The following is a 23,117-nucleotide window of genomic DNA, read 5'->3' as shown; positions in this document are numbered from 1 at the left end:
GATCAGTGTAGAAATTAGCCATGGATTAGCAGGAATTGTACCAAATAATCTCTAGAAGGAATAGAAAGAGAAAAAATAAAAATGAAGGCGAAATCCTTCTGCCAAAGAATCAGAGAAAAATTAAAACTACACAGGATTGCTACAAATTATTAAAATAATCCAAATTATACTGTACACAGAAGTATGAGAAAATGGATGAAAATACGAGGACATAAAAATGTTTAAATGGAAAATGCTGAGTAATTTAGATCCAAAAGGAATAATAGTTCAGCAATACACTTAGTTGATATGTTTTAATTGAAATTTTGAATTTTCAAAAAAATCTATTAAATCTATAAACTCGTTGGAAAACAAACTTTTTTGTGGAAAATTTTCAACCCCAAAATTGACATTTCTAAAATATTCAGGTAGATTGATTCAAAAGCATGTTACAAATACTGGGCCTGTTCCCATAGCTCTTACTCCTGTCCACCATTTGAAGATGAAGCCATTTTAAAGTTAACTCTTAGTAATTATTACTGTATTACAGCAATGCCAAGAGCCTACAACCAGATCAAGGCCCTGTTGTGTTAGGTGCTATACATCCATATACTAAATGAAAGTTCCTGCCTCAAATAGCTATAAAAGCTATTGGGCCTGATTCTTTCCCTCACACTGGTGCTAATCAGGACTTAGTTCATTAAAGTCAAGGGAGTTAAACTGATTTAAAGTGCGTGGAGAATCAGAGCCACTGAATTCATTTTTTTCATTTCTAGCTCTGGGTGACTCATTTACTGCCCAATAACACCAAGTGCGGGGTGCTTCCTGTTAGGTGTGTAATGCTTATCTCCAACTTCTCACAATGCCCTCAAATATATCAAGCTTTTAATCTTTCTGCCTCCATTTCCCCATCCGTACAATGGGGATGCTACCTGTGACAGATATGCACAATATCTGATATGCATGTTAGCCTGCCATAGCCTTGAAGAAACCTTACTGAATTAAGTGTGCTTGGGGTCCACTGTACTAAATGCAAAGTTTGTGTGTCATTGTGGGCTGGGATCATATGTAACCTCTAGGCAGGAGATGTAATGTAAGGCCTGAAGGATCACAGAACTATACTGAACAACGTGCCAAACAAGAACGGACTTTTGGGACAATATGTTTGAAGTGGATTTCCTGGCAAATATCAAGGGGGATGCGAATGCAAATTCCCAACTTCCAGACCAGTAAAGTGCACATAAGTAGGCAGACAGATCAAATCAAATGTAAAGCAATGCAGTGTGGGATAGCAGTAGGAGGACTGCCAAAGGTGAAAAAGTTCATCCAAAATACAGACAGGTCCACTTGAACCATTTTCCAGACCAATTCATCCTGAAATGAACTAAATCCACTTTCAAAATGGATTATCTAATTTGCAAAAGGACACAAGATTATTCTAAAAAGAATTGTGCCATGTGAACACAAGTCAGTTTAAGCCAAAAAACCAAAAGTTAACATGAAAAAAACTACCCATGGAAACAAGCCTTTATTCACTATGATTTATTCACTCCAGCCTAGGCAGTACAGTTTCACGGCTCAGTTGAACAACTAAACATTCACAAAAATTGAAGGATACCATACACCCAAATATACCCTTCCTCGGGTGGCACCCAATAGCACAGCTAGAAATCAGCTTCTGAAAGCTTTTCCACTCTAAACCCTTATCATAAAGAAATAATTCAGGCACTTACAGTAATTTGATCGGAGGGTGAAACTTTGTCTACAGACCAGCCTGCAAAGGCCTTGCATTTCAGGTTATCATTTATCAAGTCTAACTGCGCAATGTCGTATCAGCCCAGGGGGAGATATTACAAAAATATCTGGCAATCTTTTTATGTTACTTTGTGTGGTTTTATTAATGGGGAAAGCACCCAGAGTATGGGATGGACAGCTATAAATAGTCTATAAATTTGAAGGAAGAAATAAATAATAGTAAAACAACTATCTTCCAATCAGACCCTGTGTTCTTTGCTAGCAAGTCACCTATTGAATTAAAGAGAAAACACACAAAAAACCCAATACCTGAAGCAAGATTTTGTTTCCTTCGTAGTCCTGAGTTTGCCATCGGGTGCTACTGATAGGAATACATGGATTAGGCAGAAGAGGTACCAGCTTCCCAATTTCATGCACCTTGAATTGCAACACAGAAGATTCTTTCAGTTCAACAGAGACCCCAGGGGGAAGCTGCTTCAAGCAGAGCTGAACAGCAACGGTTTCTGTTGCATACAGCACAAAGACACAGAAGTTACTCTTCTGCATAGATGCTTCTTTCTGCAGAATCATCTCGTAAAGTCTGACTGCATCATCATAGTTATCAAAGCTACAGTAGAGGGTCACACGCAGAATTTCAGTGCCATAATGAACTTGCCGCAAACCCCATACAGGCATATGCTCATCCAGACCATAAAATTCCTGACTAGCAGGTGCATAAGGGTACAGTTTCCCATTAGCATGTTGCATGTGGTGATCCTGCCATGGAGGGTGCTGGAAAAAATCATGGACCCGAAAAATCCGTTCTTCCCCAAAGTCCTCATGCAGGAAAAGGAGAATGGACATCCCAGGAAATCCAGAGCTTTTCCGGCGATATTTCTCATAATACTTCAATGGAGTAACACGTTCGGATACGAGGAAGAGGCGAACATCCAGGCAGATCCACGCCAGAAGCCGATCAAGAGTTTGCTGCAAGAGTAATGAATGTCCAGAGGTGGCAAGAAGATGCACAGTCATCACCAACGAGTCTGCTCTTCCATCCATTGTAAAATCACCTTGAGAATAAAAATAAAGACAGATGAGTGCTTCCATATACACTGAATAATCATAAACAATTATACTTTGGATTTCTCTTTTGCTTCCCATCTGAAGATCTCAGCATGCTTTACATGCCTCACAACATCCCTGTGAAGTAAAGACTTGTAGCTGTATCTATATTTTACGGATAAAAGACGAAGCACAAAGAGGTTAAGAGATTTGCCCAAGGTCATACAGAGGAACAGTGACAGAGCTGTGAATAAATCTCTCACTGTGAATAAGTCTCTCCCAGTCCTGATCTTTAACCAACAACTAATACAAATAGAAACCATCTGACATTCCCCCTCAAAAACAAAAAACCCAAGCCCTAACATTTTTGTCCTTCATAGTGCAATACAGTGGCGATTAAGAACACTGAAATACTAGCGCAGTTATTCTCAAATGCGTAGATTACTTTTAAAATATACTTGCCAGTTGACCATGGAAATGCAAACTTTGAGATCTAGCAGAACCCTGGCAACGGACAACAAGAGACGCAGTTACTGCCTCAGTGCAAATGCAATGCGGCACTTGTGTTTTAAAGCCTCAGCATGCATTGTTTTTTTAGTCAACGTGCCAATGTTTTTGCTAGATCTAAAGCTTGTGATCTTTATGAGTAACACCCTTCCAGGGTGTGCGGATAAACTATTCTTTAAAAAGAGAAAGGGAAACAGGCTAACAAAAGAAAAACAAATGTGAACTGCGCAGATAACAATTAGTGCAGATGTGAATCAATCTAAGGAAAGACAAGAGTTTAGGGAGATGCCTTAAATCCTAGTTTTCCCATTGTGCCATTTTACACAGCAGGGAGAGCATGCTGCCCTTCGGTTCTAATCAAAATATTTCAGTGCCCTGTTTATTACATTTATTCCAAAGTAATCCCAGTGCCGGGTTTCCCCTCTTCCCCCCCCCCCCCCTTTTTTGGTGCATTTCTATTGCTACGCTGTATTTGGATAGGCTCCTACATTTATGTTATTTGTGCATGTAAACAGATCATGACCATTATTATTTGCCTTTACAGATGAATATAGTTTCTACCCAACTACAAAAAGAATGCTGAAAACATTACTCCTTCCAGCTTTTCTCTAGGGACCCTGGACAACTAAACAATACTGGCCCTGGGTTCTCCATCATGTTGCCAATTCAGAAGCAATTTACACAGAGCAAGTTAACCTCAATTCTTCAGACAGAACTTTCTTTACTTCTGCATGTATTTAGGTCAAGGATTATAATTTCTGGTGATGTATCTGACTACATATGTTTAGGAACCACAGCTCTCTTTGCTTTTCCTCTTTCCAAAGAAGCAGAGTGCACAAAATGACAGCTATTGTTGTTCAACAACGGTGTTTCCAAACCCGGGCATTAACAAAACTCTGTTTTTGAAGGGATTGTGTTATCCAAACTTTGATCCAGCAGTGAATAACTTTCAAACTGCAGTACAGACAGCAGCCTCGTTCATTAAAAGTTTGTATTTTAAACCAAATGTTATGGACTGAACCATAATGGACTGAACTGAAACACCAGGTTTGAACAACCTTGAAGTTTGGAAAGTTCCATGTCTGAATGTTGTGGCCTTATGTGTCTCATTATAAAAGACCACTTTTAATCGACTTTAAAATATATATTTTATATACATACATAGAGAGAGAGAATCACTCTTATTTTAATTAATCTAGGTTTTTACCATGGTGATAATCCCAATATAAAATACAGAATTATAGATTAGATATAGGTAAGATCTGGGGAAGTTTTATACAAAAATCTGTTTTACAGCCCTGGCTACTTGACAGTAACTGCAGTGAAATGCAGTGGGGGCAGAACTACCCTGGCGACAATTACAGGAATTCAATGAAAAGAACAGAAACCAATTATAGCACTTCAAGCAATGTAAGTGTTTAAGGCTTCAGATGAAACACTGTAAATGAATTCTGAACAACATTTTTTCTAAGGCACCTTTGTCAGCCCAAAGGGAAGGGAATATTTGATTAACTGTGTGCTGAACCTCATATACCAGCGAATGGGAAAGCAAAGTCAGCTGGCTTCCTCTGTGTTTGAGATGAACGGGGTGTTTGCCTGAGTGAGGAGGACTGATTAGAACTAAGGAGGAACTTCAGGTTTTGGTCTTCAGTAAGTAATACTAGTGCAAATGGTACCCATGCTCTTAGGCAGGCTGCAGCTGAGCCAAGCAGCTTGGAAGGGGCATCCTAGGCTATCGGGTCACTACTGTGCTCATATGTAAAAAAAACCCCATTATTGTGGTTGTTTTCTGATCAAACCTACTATATAGAGGATGATGAAGGATGAAGATGATGATATAAGCCAGAAAACAAAAAACAAACCCCACTGTAGCTGATCAGAGCGTAAAATATATTCAGGACCACGTGTTTATTGATACAACCGTTCTACCAACACCTGAATCATCAGCCACTACTTTGGATACCTTCCTGACTAAGCAGTCAATCCATTCTGCCATCCCGTTTGTGGGTTTCCTCCCCACGCTGTGTGTCCCCCTCCCCCACCAGTCCCATCGGGTGTCTCTCTCTCTTCACTCCCATTGTGTGTGTTTGTGTGTGCATCTTTCTCCCTCCTTGGTCCACACTTGCTCTCCCCAGGATCACCATGGTGCTGCTACTTCTAAACACGCCATTTTCCCCAGGGTGCTAGCAAGAGCACCAAAGGGAAAGTGGCATGGTCACGTTCAGTTTCAACATACTGAGTACACGAGTAGCACTGAAAAAGGAGCATCGGAGAATCCCTCCTGCTTAGAGCTGGAAAAAACCTATTCCCCTCCTATGTCCCAGCAAGCCCCTATACTGTGTGTGGGGGGGGGGGGGGAAGAAACACATGAGAAGAGATCAGTGCAGTAATAATCCGATTACAAGTAATTGTCATCTCCTTCCCTTTCTCCAGTACAGCATGTACACTCAGGAGTGAAGGAGCCGATATACTAGCTTGTTGGCAAGCCCTTAGTTTTCATAGGTGTGAACAGAGAGCATGGTTTGCCCTAGTTTCCTTGTTGTGAGTCACATCAACCTCACTGCAATACCTCTGGAAACAAGCAGTTTTTCCACCTCTGTTCAGGTCACTATGACAGCCTGGCTGAGTAAAAACTCCATGGATGTAAAAATATATTCAGGAAGGAGACACATTCTTGAATGCAACACAAAAAATAGAGTATTTTAAACTGAAATTTTACGAGCTAGCATGGGGGGGGGGCAGGGGAGTTATTAAAATTAAAAATATATAGGCATTAAGTCTTCATCAAACTTCCAGTGAAGTCAGTGAGAGTCTTTCCATTGATTTCAAAAGGGACAGCATCAGCACGAGGATAATGCCATGATAAAGTAGCCTACAAGTGTTTAGTGCCCTTGTATATTCATACCAACAGGTCTACACAATGTACTTAATACATCAGAGAGCAAATGAAGGAAAAAAACATACGTGATCGATCAAGTTTGCAAAAAATCCAGCTCCACTTCTGATCTGGTGTTCGTGGCTCCTGTCATATTCTCCCAGCATACGGTAGAGAAGAAAATCAGCTACTGATGTCTCAAAGGATGCAGCAATACATGCCGGGTTATACAAATCCAAAATAAGGTGCTAATGTGAAAATTGGCAAGTGGTTTTAACCAGGTAAAAAAGTGGGTTCTTCGAGTATGAACACACTGCAGCTGGGACCCAGCCTCCCCGCCCAGCTAGACAGACATGCACTAGCTCTACTCAAACTAGCATACTAAAAATAGCAATGCGGCCAGATGCACGGGCCTTGCCCCCTGAACATGGAGCCGGTGGGCTGGGCAGGCCTGTACTCAGGCAGCTAGCCCCCCGGCCTAACATCCACATTGTTACTGTTAGCACGCTAGCTAGTGCATGTATGTCTGCTTGGGCTGGGAGGCTCATACCCAGCTGCAGCACTGATGTCCCCTTAAAATCCCTCTTAGCTATAGCATGGTCAATGAATTCTCAGCTCTAACGGAACTATGGCTCCGAACTTAAACACAATACCTTTCAGAACCCCCATGGGCACAGACAGAGCTACCACTGAAGTCAATAAAAGAGTTTTAGCTTGAGTAGGAATTGCCTAAGCGTTTCTGGGCAGGGCCTCATGTAATCAACAGGCTACAACGACGACTGTAAAGCATAGGTAATTTTACCAACACTTCTTGCATCCTTTTTACTGTAAAATTCATTCCAACACACCAGGTTTTCAGCACTTTCCAGTAGAGAAAGAAGAAACACGTAGAGCACAAATCTACATGCTGATTGTCGACCTGGAATTCTGATTTTTGACTCATCCCCACCCTTCTAGATCCTGGTTAAATTGATTTTTGGACCCACCAACTGGAAAAGGTCCATCTGATCAAACACAAAGCATTTTCATAACAGACACTGAGCAAACCATTTATTCATTGTGGTCAGACTCAGATTTAAACATGCCTGAAATTCAAGGAGTCTGGCTATGGATCCAAATTTTGCAGCTCAGGAACATGTTTTCTTTCCAGGAAAGTAAAACCACAATGACTGGAAGAAAGGGGAAAAAAACCAAAAACCCCCTCATCCCTAGAACATTAAATGCATTAACACAGGCTTCTCTTTTGGTGTTTCCAGTTTCTTATCCACAACTGACCAATGCAGAAAAGGTTAGAAAACTAACAAAGGTCTATGATAGAAGAGGTACAGAAAATGCAGACCTCTGCTAGGATGCAAAAGGGTCTGATTTCATAAGACAATGAGATCATCCCAGACAACAACAAGAGAATGAAGTGGAACCTCACCATCCCCCTGATTATCTTACCTGAGGGAGCTAATGAGGAGGCTGCACCTTAGGCTGCTGGCTCCAAGTCACTTCTGCAAGCTTTCATCAGGAATGAAGATTCAAAAATTAGCAAAAGGCTGCCTTTGAAAACAAGCTTCGGACAAGCTCTCACAAACAGTCCCAGTGACTTGAGATGCTTTCCTTAAGGAACAGTATTCTAAGAGGTCAACAGACAAGATAGAGTTTCACGGCTCACAAGATCTTTGGCCAGACAATGTTCCCTTGCTGGCTAAGATGATAGGCAGCTTCTTGCTAACTCTAAAAGACAGCTTGGGGAATGTGCACCCCCTGCATTCCTCTTCCTCCAGATCAGGGATTTAAGGCTGCTATTTCCTCCTGCAACTCACTGTGATCACCTTAGCAAGTCTGACTTCAGTTTAGTACCTGCCATCCTGTTCACTCCCAGGGATGACGACAGGGTTAGCCAGTGAGCAGCCAGCCTTCATAAAGCAAAAACATTTATTCAGAACACTAGCATTACAGAAAAAAACACATCTTGAAAACAAGGAACAGCTTATGTGCATCCTGTTTTGCCAGGCATCACCCACCTTCTACATGGAGTTCCTGGTGAGTTTCAAAGTCCTTCAAACCCCTTCGGCAGGATCTCAAACCTCTTGGCCACGCTGTCATTTCAGTTCTTTCATCAAGTGAATGACCCCTTGCTGGGTTTATCACTTTATACAATTCCCAGTTCTTTGTTTGCTGGGCCTCTTGAACCTGGGCAAACCCAAGATATGGAATTTCCCCCGGGGGTGGTACTTCTGGGGACACATGTAAGGATTTGCATTAATTACCATCACCCAGTGATTTTAATTCTTGATAGTTCATTTACAGATAGTGATTTCCCCCTCAGAGACTGCATGCCCTGTCTTATTTCAAGAAAAAAACCTTCACACCTGGCAGGTAACCATGCAAGGAGAGGAGAAATTGAGTCATAAAAGAGTTTTCCAGTTCTCCACAAAGTGCGGGCATATCCCTGGAAGTCAATGGGAGCTGCACATACAGATTCTGGTCTCTCAGACTATAAAACCTGCAGAATAGTCAGAGTATTTCCTCTCCCATCCAATCACACTGTATAACATCAAAATGGACAAAGACCACCAGCAGCAAAGGGAACTGAAAAGGCAGAAAAGAGAATGGAATGAGACTATGCATTGACATAAAAAACACTATAGACAAAATTTCCATTGACCTCAGGGGGACCAATATTTCCACCTGTATGGCCTGGATAGATGGGTTCTGCATGGGTGATCAATACAAGAAAAGAAGAACCCACTTTCCAGACTGAGGGCTTGGTAGGTTCAGATTTCACAATGATCTTTTGGGGCCTGAGCCAAAGCCCACTCTAGTCAGTGGGAGTCTTTCTGTTGACATCATTGTATCAGGCCCATCAAGAACAAACCCTAATTCTATATAAATAAAGGAGTGGGTCATTGAAGAGAGACATGAAAGATGTTGGCCTCAAACCTACACTCTGGAGGACTGGATTTGTGAGCTTCCGCAACTTTGATAAACCAGGCTGCTATGCTCTCCCACCCCTGCCAGCTCCTATTATTATTAAATGCATGAGACGCAGTAGCTAGATCGAAGAGGGGTAAAGGAACAAAGAACTCAGTGAATAAATCAGTCTCCCCACTATTAGACATTTTCAGACAGCCTTGGCAGGGACATGGTGTGTGGTTTTACAGATGCCACAGCCATAAACTTGCCCCTCTTGATTACACAGAGGAAGTCAACCACAACTATATCCTAGTGAAAATTTCATGAAAGGATCAAGTGAAGAAGGAAATCTCTGCAGTCCTTCAAATGAACTACTTTCCTGATGTGCGCTTTCCAAACAATCCAGAGACAAGAATGGTGGAAAGCCATCAAGGGAACTGCTGTAACCAAAGATGCACAGAGCACTCTGCAGAAAATCCTGCACTCTCAAGCCCCAGCAAGTTAGGATTTCCTGACTAAAAGCTAATGGTTGTGTGCCCCAGCTTCCGGCAGCTCAAAATCCCAACTCTCAGCTCTGAGTAGTCACACTCTATGCCTTTTTAAAGCTGTGAAATATAGCTTGCCCATTTTAACCTCTGATGAGTAACATAAAACAGGGGTAACTATAGTACGTGCTAACCTGATTATAGCTGAAAATAGGCAAATGGTTAGAAGACTGATCAAGGCAGTTTTCCCTCCCTTTTCACATACCAGCTCCAAAGAATTCTGGTTTATATTACCTCAGCAAGATGGGTGGCATTTCCAAAAGATAGTCTTAAACCAGCTCCAAGATTTCTTCTTAACTGTTTTTTATGAAAGGTTAAGTACCTAAAACCTATAATGTACAAATCAGCCTCGTGGAGGCTCAGTAAAACTCTGGGGGAAAAACACCTATTTAGAGCTGGTTGAATTTAAAAAAAATAAATCTCCCAAAAATTTGAAATTTCAGATTTTTCTTATTTTACAAGGTTCCAACGAGGTCTTTTTTTCCTTTTTATTAAAATATTCACAACTTTTAATCAATATTTTTCACTAAAATCACAAAAAAGAAACACCTCCAAAAAGTCAACAGTTTTCCACAACATGTTGTTTAAATAAGACCCCACATTCTTCAGTGAAAATTCTTGTTCAAAAAATTTCAACCATTTCTACTTCTACTTGTGAAATAATATAAGAGGCAAAGTGGTGTAGCAAATAGAGCAACTGATGGTGATTTGAGAAACCAGGATTTCTATTTCCAGTTCTGCCACTGACCTGCTGAGTGACCGTGGGCCTATCGTGTCCATTCTCTATGCCTCAATTTCCCATCTGTAAAATGGTAGTAACCTTCTTTGTAATGTGCTTTGAGATCTACACATGAAAAGTGCTACGTCATAGCTGGGTATTATACATTATAATTATAATGTATCTTTAGTACAAATGGAGGACATCTGTAAGGGAACTACCATATCAGTTCCAGATCTACTATTGCGGGGGGTAATAGGATGAAGTAGGACTTTGTGTCCAGCTCCTGCTCGTTGACTTGGGTACTAAAGATTTTTGTTCCTAAGAAAAGAAAAATAAATTTAAAAAAATAAAATGGTACCATTAGAAAAAGATCTTTACATCAGTGAAAAATTAAGATGTCAGGGTAGAAGGAAAAAATTGAAAATATCCCTGTATCTTCCTGATGTGCAGGGACAGTGCAGCTGCTACTATACCCTAACAGGAATGCACCAGGGTTTGCTAACTTTGCTGGCTGGTGCAGAGATGGGGGCAAGAACTTGCCAGGAGTGTGACAGCAGCTGACACCATGGCACGTACTTCCTGTGCCCTGTTCCCCGGAGCACCCATGCAGGGGCAGGCCATGCTCTGGCCTGCCATTTGGGATTTTATGAAAGCAGGAGGGGCTGGACAGTGGGGGATGTTAGGAGAGTACTGACAAGCAGCATTGAATGAATGGCCACCTAGAAGACAAATGTAAAAGGCCAGGTCTACCCTAAAACGAGCTACTCCAGACCCTGAGGCCAACAGAAACAGCTCCAGGAACTTCTCCAAATTCTAGTCGAAACAGTGGTGGTTTTTTTGTTTTTTTTTTTTTACAAACAAATCAATGTTCCTTTGAGGTATCTGCAGACTTGGCTAATCCACAGGGACCTGGCAGGGAGAAAAGACTCCAAACTAAAGTGAAAATTCTCTTATATTCAATAGCTAAATGTAAACAAAGTAAATCAGAATCAGGAGGGGAAAAAACAAACTCTAAATTTAATTACATTGAAGGCGATTTACAGAGAAATGCTTAAAAAGCCAGCGAGAGAGAAAAGGTGGATGAGGTAATATCTTTTATTGGCCCAACTTCTGTGGGTGGAAGGGACCAGCTTTCGAGCCACACAGAGTTTTCCCTCAGGTCTGGAAGAGGCCAATAAACTGATGCTGAAATTTGCAGCACCCTAAAAAGTGTTAATAAGAACAAGTCACCAGGAGACGGCATGCTCGCCAGTCAATCTAGCCTTCACTTTAAGAAACAATTGAGATCCATGCTATGTGAGACTCCAGATTACTTCCCTTCCTCAGGGCAACTCCTCCAGACAGGGAATAATACACCTATAATTCTAATTTAAAAAAACAGGCATGGATCCTACATTATGTGGAAGTTTAAGATCTTGTCACTGATTAACTTGAAGCCAACATCATGATAGAGAAGCTGTAGAGATTATTAACCCCTTCGAGGGGAATTTTAAAAGGGGCAGCTTCTAACCAGAAAACACAAGAAAAACACTGAAAATTAGCATCTGGGGGAGTGACTTGCAGGGTCCTACAATGGCTTCTGCAGCAGACACAGCAAAACCCCTGGGATTCTTTAGTGTATGACATTACAGAAAGGTTTGGGCAGAGGACAGAATTACATAAAAACAGGGACAGGGATCTTCCAGCTTTAGATGGTGGAACTGGTACAATATATTATACTACTGAGTAGAATGTTTGGGGTGACTTGTTCCACACTAGGTAGAAGTTCCAAACTCAGAAGCCTGTAGTTCACCACCTCTGCCAACAGACCATGTGAGAAATAGCCATTTTTAACAATTGGGCTCATGACACAGGATGATTGGCCTAATCCTGGCAGCCCTGTGCAAGCTTTAGGCACTCCACGCATTAGAAAACGTATGCGAAAAGCACCCAGATCTTTCTTTATGCTGTACTTGTGAATGTGCATAACTAAATCCACTTTTTGTCCAAGTGGAAAGGAGGGTCTGGCAGCCTGTCCAATAGATAATTTACAACACAGCGGGCACTGTGTTATTCCCTCTGTCTCTCTATTTCCTGATGCTTTAGTAGTTTGCTGACCCTTTAAGAGTTGGCCTAATGTCAAATACCATAAAACAAAGAAATTCACATTGTATGGCCAGCACAATAGCAGGCAGAAAACTGCTCCGAGCAGGAATCATGGCTACACCTCTCTCTTCATACAGCACCTAACACCATGGGGTCATGGAGGGGACCTTTGGCTGCTACTGTAATGTGAATATATTATTATGATTAAAAAGAGGAAGAAACTACTATAGTGAAGATAATGGCAAAGAGAAGACATTACCATTCCTGGGGTATAGGCTGAGTTCTGCACAATTCCTGTTACAGCTCATGAGCTGAATGCTCAAAGCACAGCAGCACTCTAAGGTCCAGTCTACGTTTTTCTGAGCTGTAACTCCTGAGGTGTACACACTGCCAAGTCACTTAGTGCACAGAAACTCCGCAATTGCAGCGCTGTAAAAAAACCCCACCCCAATGAGAGGCCGTCGAGCTTTCTGCGCCAAGGCTACAGCACTGCGGTGCCGGTGTAGACGCCCTGGTGGATTACAGCGCTGCGATTGGACTCCAGGAGGTCCCACAAGGCCTGTTCTCACCTCTCTGCTCATCGGTTTGAATTCTACTGCCCTGCCCTCAGGTGACCAACCGTCATCCCCACCCCGTAAATTCCTGGGGCATTTTGAAAATCCCCTTCCTGTTTGCTTGGTGCTGTGTGCAGTGGTCTCAGCACATCTTGCCAGGTGGCCATGCCTGCTCCACGCACCCGGAGCAATGCTGAGCTGCTGGACCTCATCAGCATTTGGGGAGAGGAAGCTGTGCAGCCCCAGCTGCGCTCCAGCTCTAGGAATTGTGATACCTACAGACAGATTTCACAATGCGTGACAGAAAGGGGCCAGGACTGGGACACAGTGCAGTTCAGGGTCAAAGTGAAGGCGCTGCGGAACGCCTACCACAAGGCGGAGAAGGCAAACCGCCACTCTGGTGCTGTGCCCACGAGCTGCCGGTTCTACAAAGAGCTGGACGCGATACTCGGTGGTGACCCCACCTCCACGGTGGCTCAAGTGCCAGTCGGAAGTGGACCGAGCCAGGAGGAGGAAATCTTGGACGAGGATGTGGAGGGGGAGGGGGACCCAGAGGCAGAGGATGACTCGGAGGCCAGAGATGCATGCAGCCAGGAGCTCTTTTCTACCCCAGAGGAGGGTAGCCAGTCACAGCTGTCGCAGAGTGGTGAAGTGCAAACAGGAGAGGAGGCCCCTGGTAAGCGGGTCTGATTTTGGGAATCGCTGAAGTGAGTTGTTGGGGGCAGGAGGGTTGCAGAAAGCAGGCTTGTCTCCCACCATATGCCTAGTCTCAGCAGCAAAACAGGCTGTTGATTGACTCTCTCACTTCACGGGAATCTCCCTCAGATCTCCAGGAAACTCTCCTGGAGATACTGGGCAATCCACTGCTGCAGGTTCTTTGGCAGAGCTGCTTTGTTTCTTGCCCCATTAACAGTAACTTTTCCATGCCACTGTGATATCACGGGGGGCGGGGGAACCATTGCTGCACACAGGCGAGCTGCATAGGGGCCGGGGTGGAAGCTGCAGGCTGGGAGAAGATCCTCCCTTGATTCCCTGCTCACCCTCAGCAGCAAGATATCTTCCATAATGAACACAGCCTGTGGAAAGTGTGGGGACAGGAATGATTATCAGCCCCCGACTACAGTGCTGGCTCTCCCCAAGAGCCATGTGCCCAGTGTACAGCAGGGTCTGGGAAGAGTGATTTACCCTGACCCTGCGGCTACTCACCATTTTGCGGGTCTTGTGGCTCATGTGTGCTTGCCTGGGGTCAGCCAGTTAGTGAGAGGTATGAGAGTACTGGCTCTGATTTAAATCACTGAATCAGTGTTCTCTGTGTTGCAAACAATACTGCTTCTGTAAAATGTTGCATTTAAACTTCACAGAGATGACACTGGGAGCCCAGGCTCATTCTTTGTTATTGGTGACTGAACGGCTGCGCAGAATTAGAAAACAGCCAAGAAGAACTAAGGAGGACTTTCTGTGTGATGTTATGATGCAGAAACAGGAATTGAAGGAGTGGTGGGACAGTGAGAAGAGGGATCAAAAGGAGCATGCGGCACTCCAGAACGAAGCCACGGAGCGGCTCTTAAAGGTTATGGAGCACCAAGCAGACATGCTCCAGGCAATACTAGCTCTTCAAACCAGCTCTGCACCCGCCTTCCCCTGCAGCCGCTGTCGCAAAACACTTTCCCATGTGCCCCGCAGAGACTGCCAACACACTCTTATCAACCTCCTGGTTCCAGTCTATACCCATGGCATTCCACTCCTCCCCCCTCACAATCCAGCACTGCGGACTCCCAGTACCCACTGCACTCAACACCCATCACTGTACAGTTTGGCCCAGCTGAAGTACAGTACCTGCTGCACTGTACTCCAAAGGAGGTTGGATATGATCCCTGGACATACACAAATCTTTAGCCATCCCAGGACCCCTCCTCCTCCTGGGACCTTCCCTTCCCCCTCAGTGCAAATGGCTTTTTTGGTTTGACTCTCTCCTCTGGTTGTTGCCTTTTAATGAAAGAATTGTGTTGGTTTAAAAGCAATCTTTTTTCTATTAATTGAAAGCAAAAAGAGCCCTGCAGAGCAACATACAATTATTTTAAATCCACATATTGCATCGTCTGCACCAATCACTTCCTAGCATTACAAGCACTGCACTCCCAAACATCATAAAGAATATTAGTGGCTTTCAGCTTCAAATTGCTGCCTCAAGGCATCCCTGATCCTTATGGCCCCGTGCTGCACCCCTCTAATAGCCCTGGTCTCTGGCTGTTCAAACTCAGCCTCCAGGGGCTGAGCCTCTGTGGTCCAGCCCTGAGTGAAGCTTTCACCCTTCCCTTCACAAATATTATGGAGCGTAGAGCACGCGACTATAAGCATAGGAATATTGTAATCAGCCAAGTCCAGGTTCCCATTGAGGCAGCACCAGCAGACTTTTAAACAGCAAAAAGCACACTCAACAGTAATTCTGCACTTGCTCAGCCTGTTGTTGAACAGCTCCTTGCAGCTATCAAGTTGCCCCATGTATGGCTTCATAAGCCATGGCATTAAGGGGTATGCGGGGTCTCCCAGGATCACAACAGGCATTTTGACTTCCCCTACAGTGATCTTCTGGTCTGGGACGAAAGTCCCTGCTTGCAGCTTCCAGAACAGGCCAGTGTTCTGAAAGATGCATGCGTCATGCATCTTTCCGGACCAGCCTGCGTTAATTTCTGTGAAATGCCCATGGTGATCCATAAGCGCCTGGAGAACCATTGAGAAATACCTCTGGCAATTAATGTACTTGATGGCTAGGTGATCTGGTGCCAGAATTGGAATATGCGTGCTATCTATCACCCCTACGCAGTTAGGAAAGCCTATTTGTGAAAAGTCATCCACAATGTCCCAGAGTCACTGTCTTTCGGAGCAGGATGCGATTAATGGCCCTACAGACTTCCGTTGACACAACTCCAACAGTCGACTTTCCCACTACAAACTGATTAGCGACTGATTGGTAGCAGTCTGGAGTAGCCAGCTTCCACAGTGCAATTGTCACATGCTTCTCCAACAGCAGGGCACCTCTCATTCTCATGTCCTTGTGCCGCAGGGCTGGGGTGAGCTCATCACACAGTCCCATAAATGTTGCTTTCCTCATCCAAAAGTTCTGCAGCCACTGCTCGTCATCCCAGACGTGCATCACGATGTGATCCCACCACTCAGTGCTTGTTTCCCAAGCGCAAAAGCGGCGTTCCACTGTGGTCAGCACCTCCGTGAATGCCACAAGCCATCTCGTGTCTTAGCTAGTACGTGTGGCGAGATCAATGTCGCACTCCTCTTGCCTTTGTAGTTAAAGGAATAACTACACTGCCACTCGTGACGTGTTGGTCAGAGCGAGCACCATATTAGTCAACAATTCGGGATCCATTCCTGCAGCCCAAAGAGGCAGACCGCACAGTACACAAACCCTTGAAAGAGGGCTCCAAATGCAGACAGAAGCACAGGGATTGCGGGGAGGTGAAGCAATGCATCATGGGGCATTGGGACAGGAGCCAGTGTGCCCCGCGACCCTCTCCACCTTCCCACAACTCTTAGCGGCAGAAGAGGAAGAGATGCTCTGTGGGATAACTGCCCAGAGTGCACCGCTCCAAATACTGCAGCAAGCGCCACAACTGTGAACATGCTATTGAGCGGGCAGCTGACAGTGTGAACACACAACAGCAGTTTCCCTTCAACGCTCTCTGAGTGGGGCTGTAACTCTGCCGGTGTAGACATGCCCTAACTTGGATCAAGATGGCCTCGGTTTAGGGGTGTTTTTTCTATTCACTTTTTAGTAAAGTTTTGCCAGTTTTCTGACTACTGTAATTACCAGTGCCCCTCATAACACATTCCAGCTTAGGAATTATTAACACACATCTCTCTGCAAAGAATCCACAGCTGAAACCTGCAGTTCTGACTTGTGCTGAATTCCCATTGTTTCCAATAGGCGTTTCACGCAGTTGAGGATTGGACCATAAATTGAAGCACATCAGAAGACTTTAATGGTATTACTTTTGGTAAGGTGCAGTCCTGAGCAGGGAAAAAGCCCAAGTAAGTACAGCAAGGTTCTTAGAAAGTTCATGCTGGAAGAATTGAATTAGCACTATCCTCCTTGCCTGCCCCCCACTGTTTTTAAATTTATGTAATAAACAAGTGCATTATCTAGAGGGGGAAAGTTACTTACTGCTGGTTGATCACACTCCACTGCAGTGAGATCTGTGAAAACAAAATTCAAGGTCAATGCTATTTTGACCAAAACTGTGTTTGAAATTAAAAGCTTCTACAAACTATGAATTATAGCTGCATGAGTCAATAGCTATCTTCACTATTAAAATTGATCACTTACATTATACACTCTTGAGATACCACTGTTTTTGCTTGCTTTCAATTTTTCATGCAGTTTTGGAAAGTAAAATCTGCCCTCAGTGTCAAATGCTCCCTTCTGAAGCCTTCTACAGTGGGAAGCTTCCCAACTGCAGTCACGTCACACAGCTGCAGATGAACTGTTGGAATGCACTGAGCTCGAAACACTTTGTTTTTGGTCTGACTCCATTTTCAATGTCTGTTCTCACCTCTTGCTTTCAATTCCCTAATCCTGGTCCAAGTTCATTATGCACCTTGGAAATAGCATTTTCTGCCAATACAGCTATGTACTTTGTCTCAGAAAGGTTACCAAGCCCCTGCAATTTCATCAAGGGAAGAAGGTCACAGCAGGTGCAAAAAAATCTTTATCAATTAAATCAATTAATGTGAACACTTTTAATGCAGTTTCAAAATTTCTCACCCATTACTAGCTATGGAAGGGTAAGAAATAAGGTCAGTGAATGAATACAATATCATAATAATTAATCAGGGTAGCATGTCCTGTAGTGAGAGCAAGGGACTGAGTTTTAGGACTCCTGGGTTCTATTTCCAATCTACCACCAACTTGCTCTGACATTTTAAGTTTAAGTAACTTGACCCTTCATACTACTCATTTCCCAATATTAAAATCTTTAATATTAAACAAGTGGGATCAGTAAAACAGATTCCCAGGGGATGGCATTTGGGAATGCACATTTTACAGTTTTTGTGGTGATATACAAAATATCCACCTACATTTCTCCTCACCAACATTCATGAGACTCTCTCTCTCTCTCTCACACACACACACACACACACCTTATGATTGAAAGCAGAGAAAGGACACTACCTTAGACTGGCAGTTAACCCAAAGCACTTCCAGAGAACTGTTACTGGGAGATCATTCTCCTAGAACCATTCCTCCACGTATGGATTTAAGAATAAGGAGAGAGGCAGACAGATATCTCAGTGGCACCTCCCTCCCTTGACCAAAGCATGGCACCCAGGAGGAACTCCACTGCAAAATATTCCATCAAAGTACTTATACTGCCCCCACAGTGAGCTGAGCACCTCACAAACATTAATCTCCCAACACCCCTGGGAGCTATGGAAGTACAACTAACCCTGTTTACAGATAGCAAGCTGAAATAAATTAAGTGACTTGCATAGGGTCACATAGGAAATCTGTGGCAGAGACGGGAATGGATTCCCAGACTCAGTTGAATGCCTTAAACACAAGACCATCCTCCATCCGCAAGCTGTGTTAACTTTCGGCAACCACCGTCCCCTCCCATTGGAATGTCCCCAAATGGATGGGACCACGGGCTGCTGTAAACGAAAGAAACCCTGAAAGCATGACTCCATTGGAGTCATGTTGCCAGGGCACTGTAGACAGCAGTGGCCCCACAGTTGGCAGGGAATAACAATGCTCAGATGTGATTGTGGTGGCCTCCTTTGAACTGAGGGATAGGGATGTATTTGCAGAGCTTGGCACATGCCCAGTCCCCCAACAAAGAAACCCCTTCTGTACCTTTTCTACCTTCTTACAAGTTCTAACACATTACGGGGAGGCCTAGCCCTAATCTAGTCATCAGACTGATCCTCTGAAACATGTTTCTCTTCACACAAGAGAATTTTCAGGCAGGCGGGCGGGCAATTTCTTTGGAGAAGCCCATTCTAACATCTCAGACTCACATACTTAAGCTACCTGGGCACTGCTTCCGCTGGCGTTAATGAGAGATGTGCTCATGTATCTGAAGGCAGAACTGGCCTCGGCGCCTCGCAACAAATTACAGGACAGCACAGAAACTCTGGAAGCATTGCGAAAAGTCATGGAACGTCAGTAGGCAGGAACCAAATGCTTCAGCTGATGTGATTAATAAGCCTGATATAAACACAGAGAGAATGCAGCTTGGCGGCTTGCCGATTCTGTTAAAATAATTATTACTGAAGAGCACGTGTCTGATTACTCACTGTCCTGATTGACAGGCTCAAGAAAAAATAACATGAACTAATGAAAAAACAACTGATTCATGTGAGCAACTCAGTTTCACTCTTGAATGCTGTCAGTAAGCACATGTAGAGTAGCTCGGAGGCCAGCACGCTTGTCCTGTAAATCAGAGCAGGGGAATCTGAGCCTGCTGGTGGTGTGCTCTAAGTGCTGCTAGTTATATTAAGCATGAACATTTCACTGTTAGTTTGTCCTTACCCCCATTTAGTTGTAGCCTCTCTGTGTCTTATCATATGCTAAGATTATAAGCTCTATGGGGCCAGGATCCTCTTGTTATTACATCTGTGGACTATGCCTAGCACAATGGGGCCTTGGTCCCTGATTGGGCCCTTTAGGCACTGTAATACAAATAATGAAAAGTTGTCATCGTCATCATAACTTAGGTGAAGTACGTTGAGCCCCTCAAAAGGTGTCCGAGGTATTCACAGTGGATACGACAGGACATTACAATGGGTTTTAGCAAGAAGAAAAACATGTTAAACTTGCATGGATAGGAGGAAACAAAGGCTGATCATCTGCTCCCAACAGGAAGATATATCTTTTCTTTAAGGGACGGAAACAAGCCAGCATAACATAGACAAGGTCCCCAGCACTAGCAACATTTTCCCACTGAAGAGAGCCGCCCGTGTGATCATCCTGTTCACCTTGTCTTGACATCCTTGTCTTAGGGCACATGGTCTATGTGAGGGGGAAATGAGCTGAAATACGAGCATTTTAATAAAAGCCCATTGGGAAACATTTCCCGTCACTGAGAAATAACCCCACAAAAGTATACATCCTTCATAGGCAAATGCCTTCCTCAGAGGAAGAGCCCTTTATTGCAGAGTTAACATGTAGCTCTGAAGTAATTACTTGCTTCCTCTGGAATCAGTTAAACAAATGTGTCCTTGGCTCCCTCAGCACACATTCTGGGCACCACCCTTAGGATGGTTAGGGTCCTACTCTGTAAGCAGCTGAGACTCACAATTGAGTCCATATTGCTCTGAGCAACACTAAGTCCATGTGCACAGGTAGGTGTAGGAGTGGGGGATGGCATTCTTTTTTTTTTTTTTAGTTAATTAATTTTAGGGGCAAATCTTGTTTCCAGACACCAGCCCAAACAGCTGGCCTAGAGATCTTCTCGAAAGTCCTCAGAGCACAAACAGAATGGGAACGTCTCTGTAGCCACTACTCCAGCCTGAGGACTGGATACACTGGCCTCGTCCCTGAGGAGCTATGGTCAGCCTTGGTGATAGCCCCTTGGGAGCTGGGTTCTGCAGTCCCTGCACAAGCTCCTGAAATCCTTCCTCTCCCTCTTCCTCAACAGGGATTCTACTGCAGACAGGGCTTCCTGTACTCATGGAGGAGAGGGCTTGAAATGCAATGTCTATTTGCAGTATATTATTCAGCCACTAGATGTCTCTGTGTGCTGGACAGAGTTCCAAAGTGTGGTAGTTGGTCAACAAAGTGGGAACTCAAGCTTTGTGGAAGCCTGTTTGGGTCTTTAGTTTTAGCTGCTTTCTTTAATAAATGCCTCCTGTATAAGAAGGTCTGTGATTCTATAGATCATGACAGGGTTTAGCCCCATAAATAGCCCATTCTACAACTGCATGCAATTAAGTATCACACTAGTTTTGCAATGATATTTTGTACATACAGCGTCAGCTACATGCTTACGTTGCAAACTGTGCTTTATAATTTGTTAATTTAACACATGGTTAATAAAGTCCTCTCCCCACATGCTGGTTTTGTTGTTTAACCATAAAGCTCACTTCTCTTTCAAGCAGCATAGACCGTTTTTCTGTTGGATTCATCAAAACCACACTAAGTGTTTGACATCAACAAGAGCAGCAACGGGCGAACTAATTGGTTTCACTGGCTTCCAACATGTATCTCATTCTCACAATCAAAAGCAATGCCAAAACAATCAGTGAAGAACCCTATCACTTGTTTTTACATTTACCCTCAGATTGCAGGGCAGGGCTGAGAGAAGAGAAGCACTGGAGTAGGGGAAGTTAAACACAAGTCAAAAGGGCACATTTCTCAAATACCCCAGAAAGGAAATGAATAAGCTTGTTACCGTGGTAACCTCTTATGTTCTTAGCCAGTTAGTTGATCCCACATGAACAAAGTTTTCCCCAACACAAAAATGTCCTTGCATTTTGAAGTATTAGAGAAGGGGGTGAAACAGATACAGTAGGTGTTTTTAAATAAAGACAATTATTTCTCATTGATTAAAAAGTAAAACCTGAAGAAGCTGGGAAAGATCCTATGTGTGCTCAGATGGCTCTCAACAGTGGGATCACATCCACGTAGTTCCAATGGGGTTGGGGTGGGAGACAGACAGACACACACTAAAATAAACTTCCTGAGTGGCGAAGAGGAAACACGATCCCCATAGCAAATCTACCCAGCCATTTGAATGCCCCCTTCCTGGGAGGAATACAATAGCATGCCTGCTGCATTGGGTCTGACATTTTTAATTCTTTGCTTTCCAAGTCCCCACTGCACAAGATTCATGGGCTGGGCTAGGACATGGTCTGTGAATATTTTGTGACCAGTTCAGAGCCAGCTTCAGTCACCAGATACTCGTCAGTTTTAGTAATAGAACTGTTCTAGTGATCCAACCCCTGATAACCATTGTTTACAGAGCGCCAGAAGTGAACGTGGCATTTTACAGAACAAGGCAAGAGTCCGGTCCTGAAGAATTTACTGTCTGACTCAGAGCCTCCATTCCCCACACCCGCTCCCAGGTCTGTCAGTCTAGTAGCAAAGAGATAAAAGAGGCTGGGGAAGCTTTAGGAAGACAGCTCCACTACTCAGGGACTCCACTCCACAGCCAGTCCTGCATCCATTCCCCCTTCCCTAGTTCTACTGAGCACCCACTAGACCCACCCCTCTGCAAAGAAAGAAATTTAAGTACAGAGAGAGTTAAACTCACACTGGCATGAAATCCTTGTTCTACAATACTGTGTATGCAACACTCATCTCTGTGCACTTCCAAACCTCTGCCTGCCAGAAGCTGGGACTGGACCACAGGGGATGGATCACTAGATAATTGCCCTGTTCTGTACAGTCCCTCTGAAGTACTTGGCACCAGCCACTGTCAGAAGGCAGAATACTGGGCTAGATGGCCATTCTTATGTTATGTAAAGCTGCACCAGCAGCAGGAGTGAGTGTCCAAGAGAAAGGACTGTCTGATCTCTGCCACCTAGATACCAAACAACAAACCCATTACTAACCAGCTTACACCCCACAGCCTCCCCAGACACAAGAGCAGCAGCCCCCACCTACCCTGCAGTATCTGCCCTGGAGCCCGGGCACTCATGCTGCAGCAGGAGGATGTTCTTTCACAGCAGCATGACCTCTAGAGAGCAGCTCTCAGTGCAGTGCTCTGAGCCAGCAAGAACCTCACTATCCCCGCCTGGACTTGCCAGTCACACTTCAGCCTGCTGCACCACACGCCTACCTCCTTTCCACTTGCTCCTCCCCTGCCCTAGCCAGCAGCTGCTAGCTAGAAGCCTGGTCCAGAGATCATCCCAGAGAAGTATAAATCCAAGTCTGGGACAGCAGCTGCAGATACCTGCAGGGAGAGAACAGGAAAGGCGGGAGGGTGTTTGTACGAATTACCCATGGGGAAGAGGCAGGGGAGCTACTTGGGAAATAAAATATTGCAACCAAATCAAGGACATTTTTTAGTCAATTTATAAGCTGTAGGAAGGGGAGATTTGGGGGAAAGAAGGGGGAGGAAGAGAGGCAGCCAGGGAAATCCACCAGGCCAGCACTCGCCCCTTAAACTATCTTGTCCCTGGCTCCAAACCAG

General features: G+C 44.1%; 1 protein-coding gene across 5 annotated transcripts in view; it reads right to left on the bottom strand.

Annotated features, from left to right (window-relative positions):
• FAM124B (family with sequence similarity 124 member B) overlaps positions 1-22,720 on the bottom strand; it is a 33,098-nt gene extending 10,378 nt beyond the window's left edge. Inside the window, exons 1-8 of one of the 5 annotated variants that reach the window (XM_048863015.2) lie at positions 22,589-22,720; positions 17,147-17,178; positions 8,521-8,740; positions 8,173-8,385; positions 8,009-8,064; positions 7,604-7,663; positions 6,250-6,408; positions 2,044-2,786 (exon numbers count right to left, since the gene is read on the bottom strand). In XM_048863015.2, coding sequence (XP_048718972.2) covers positions 2,044-2,775 — 732 coding nt within the window. In that variant the 5' untranslated portion in view covers positions 2,776-2,786; positions 6,250-6,408; positions 7,604-7,663; ... (3 more) ...; positions 17,147-17,178; positions 22,589-22,720. Of the gene's footprint in view, positions 1-2,043; positions 2,787-6,249; positions 6,409-7,603; positions 8,065-8,172; positions 8,386-8,520; positions 8,741-17,146; positions 17,179-22,588 lie in introns of all 5 variants that reach the window. The other 4 variants (XM_048863016.2, XM_048863012.2, XM_048863013.2 and 1 more) reach the window with 4 other exon arrangements.
• Positions 22,721-23,117: the final 397 nt, after the last annotated feature.

This window comes from Caretta caretta, chromosome 9 (assembly GCF_965140235.1).
Source record: "Caretta caretta isolate rCarCar2 chromosome 9, rCarCar1.hap1, whole genome shotgun sequence".
In the NCBI taxonomy this organism is placed as follows: domain Eukaryota; kingdom Metazoa; phylum Chordata; order Testudines; family Cheloniidae; genus Caretta; species Caretta caretta.
This window is presented reverse-complemented; position numbering and strand designations above follow the sequence as displayed.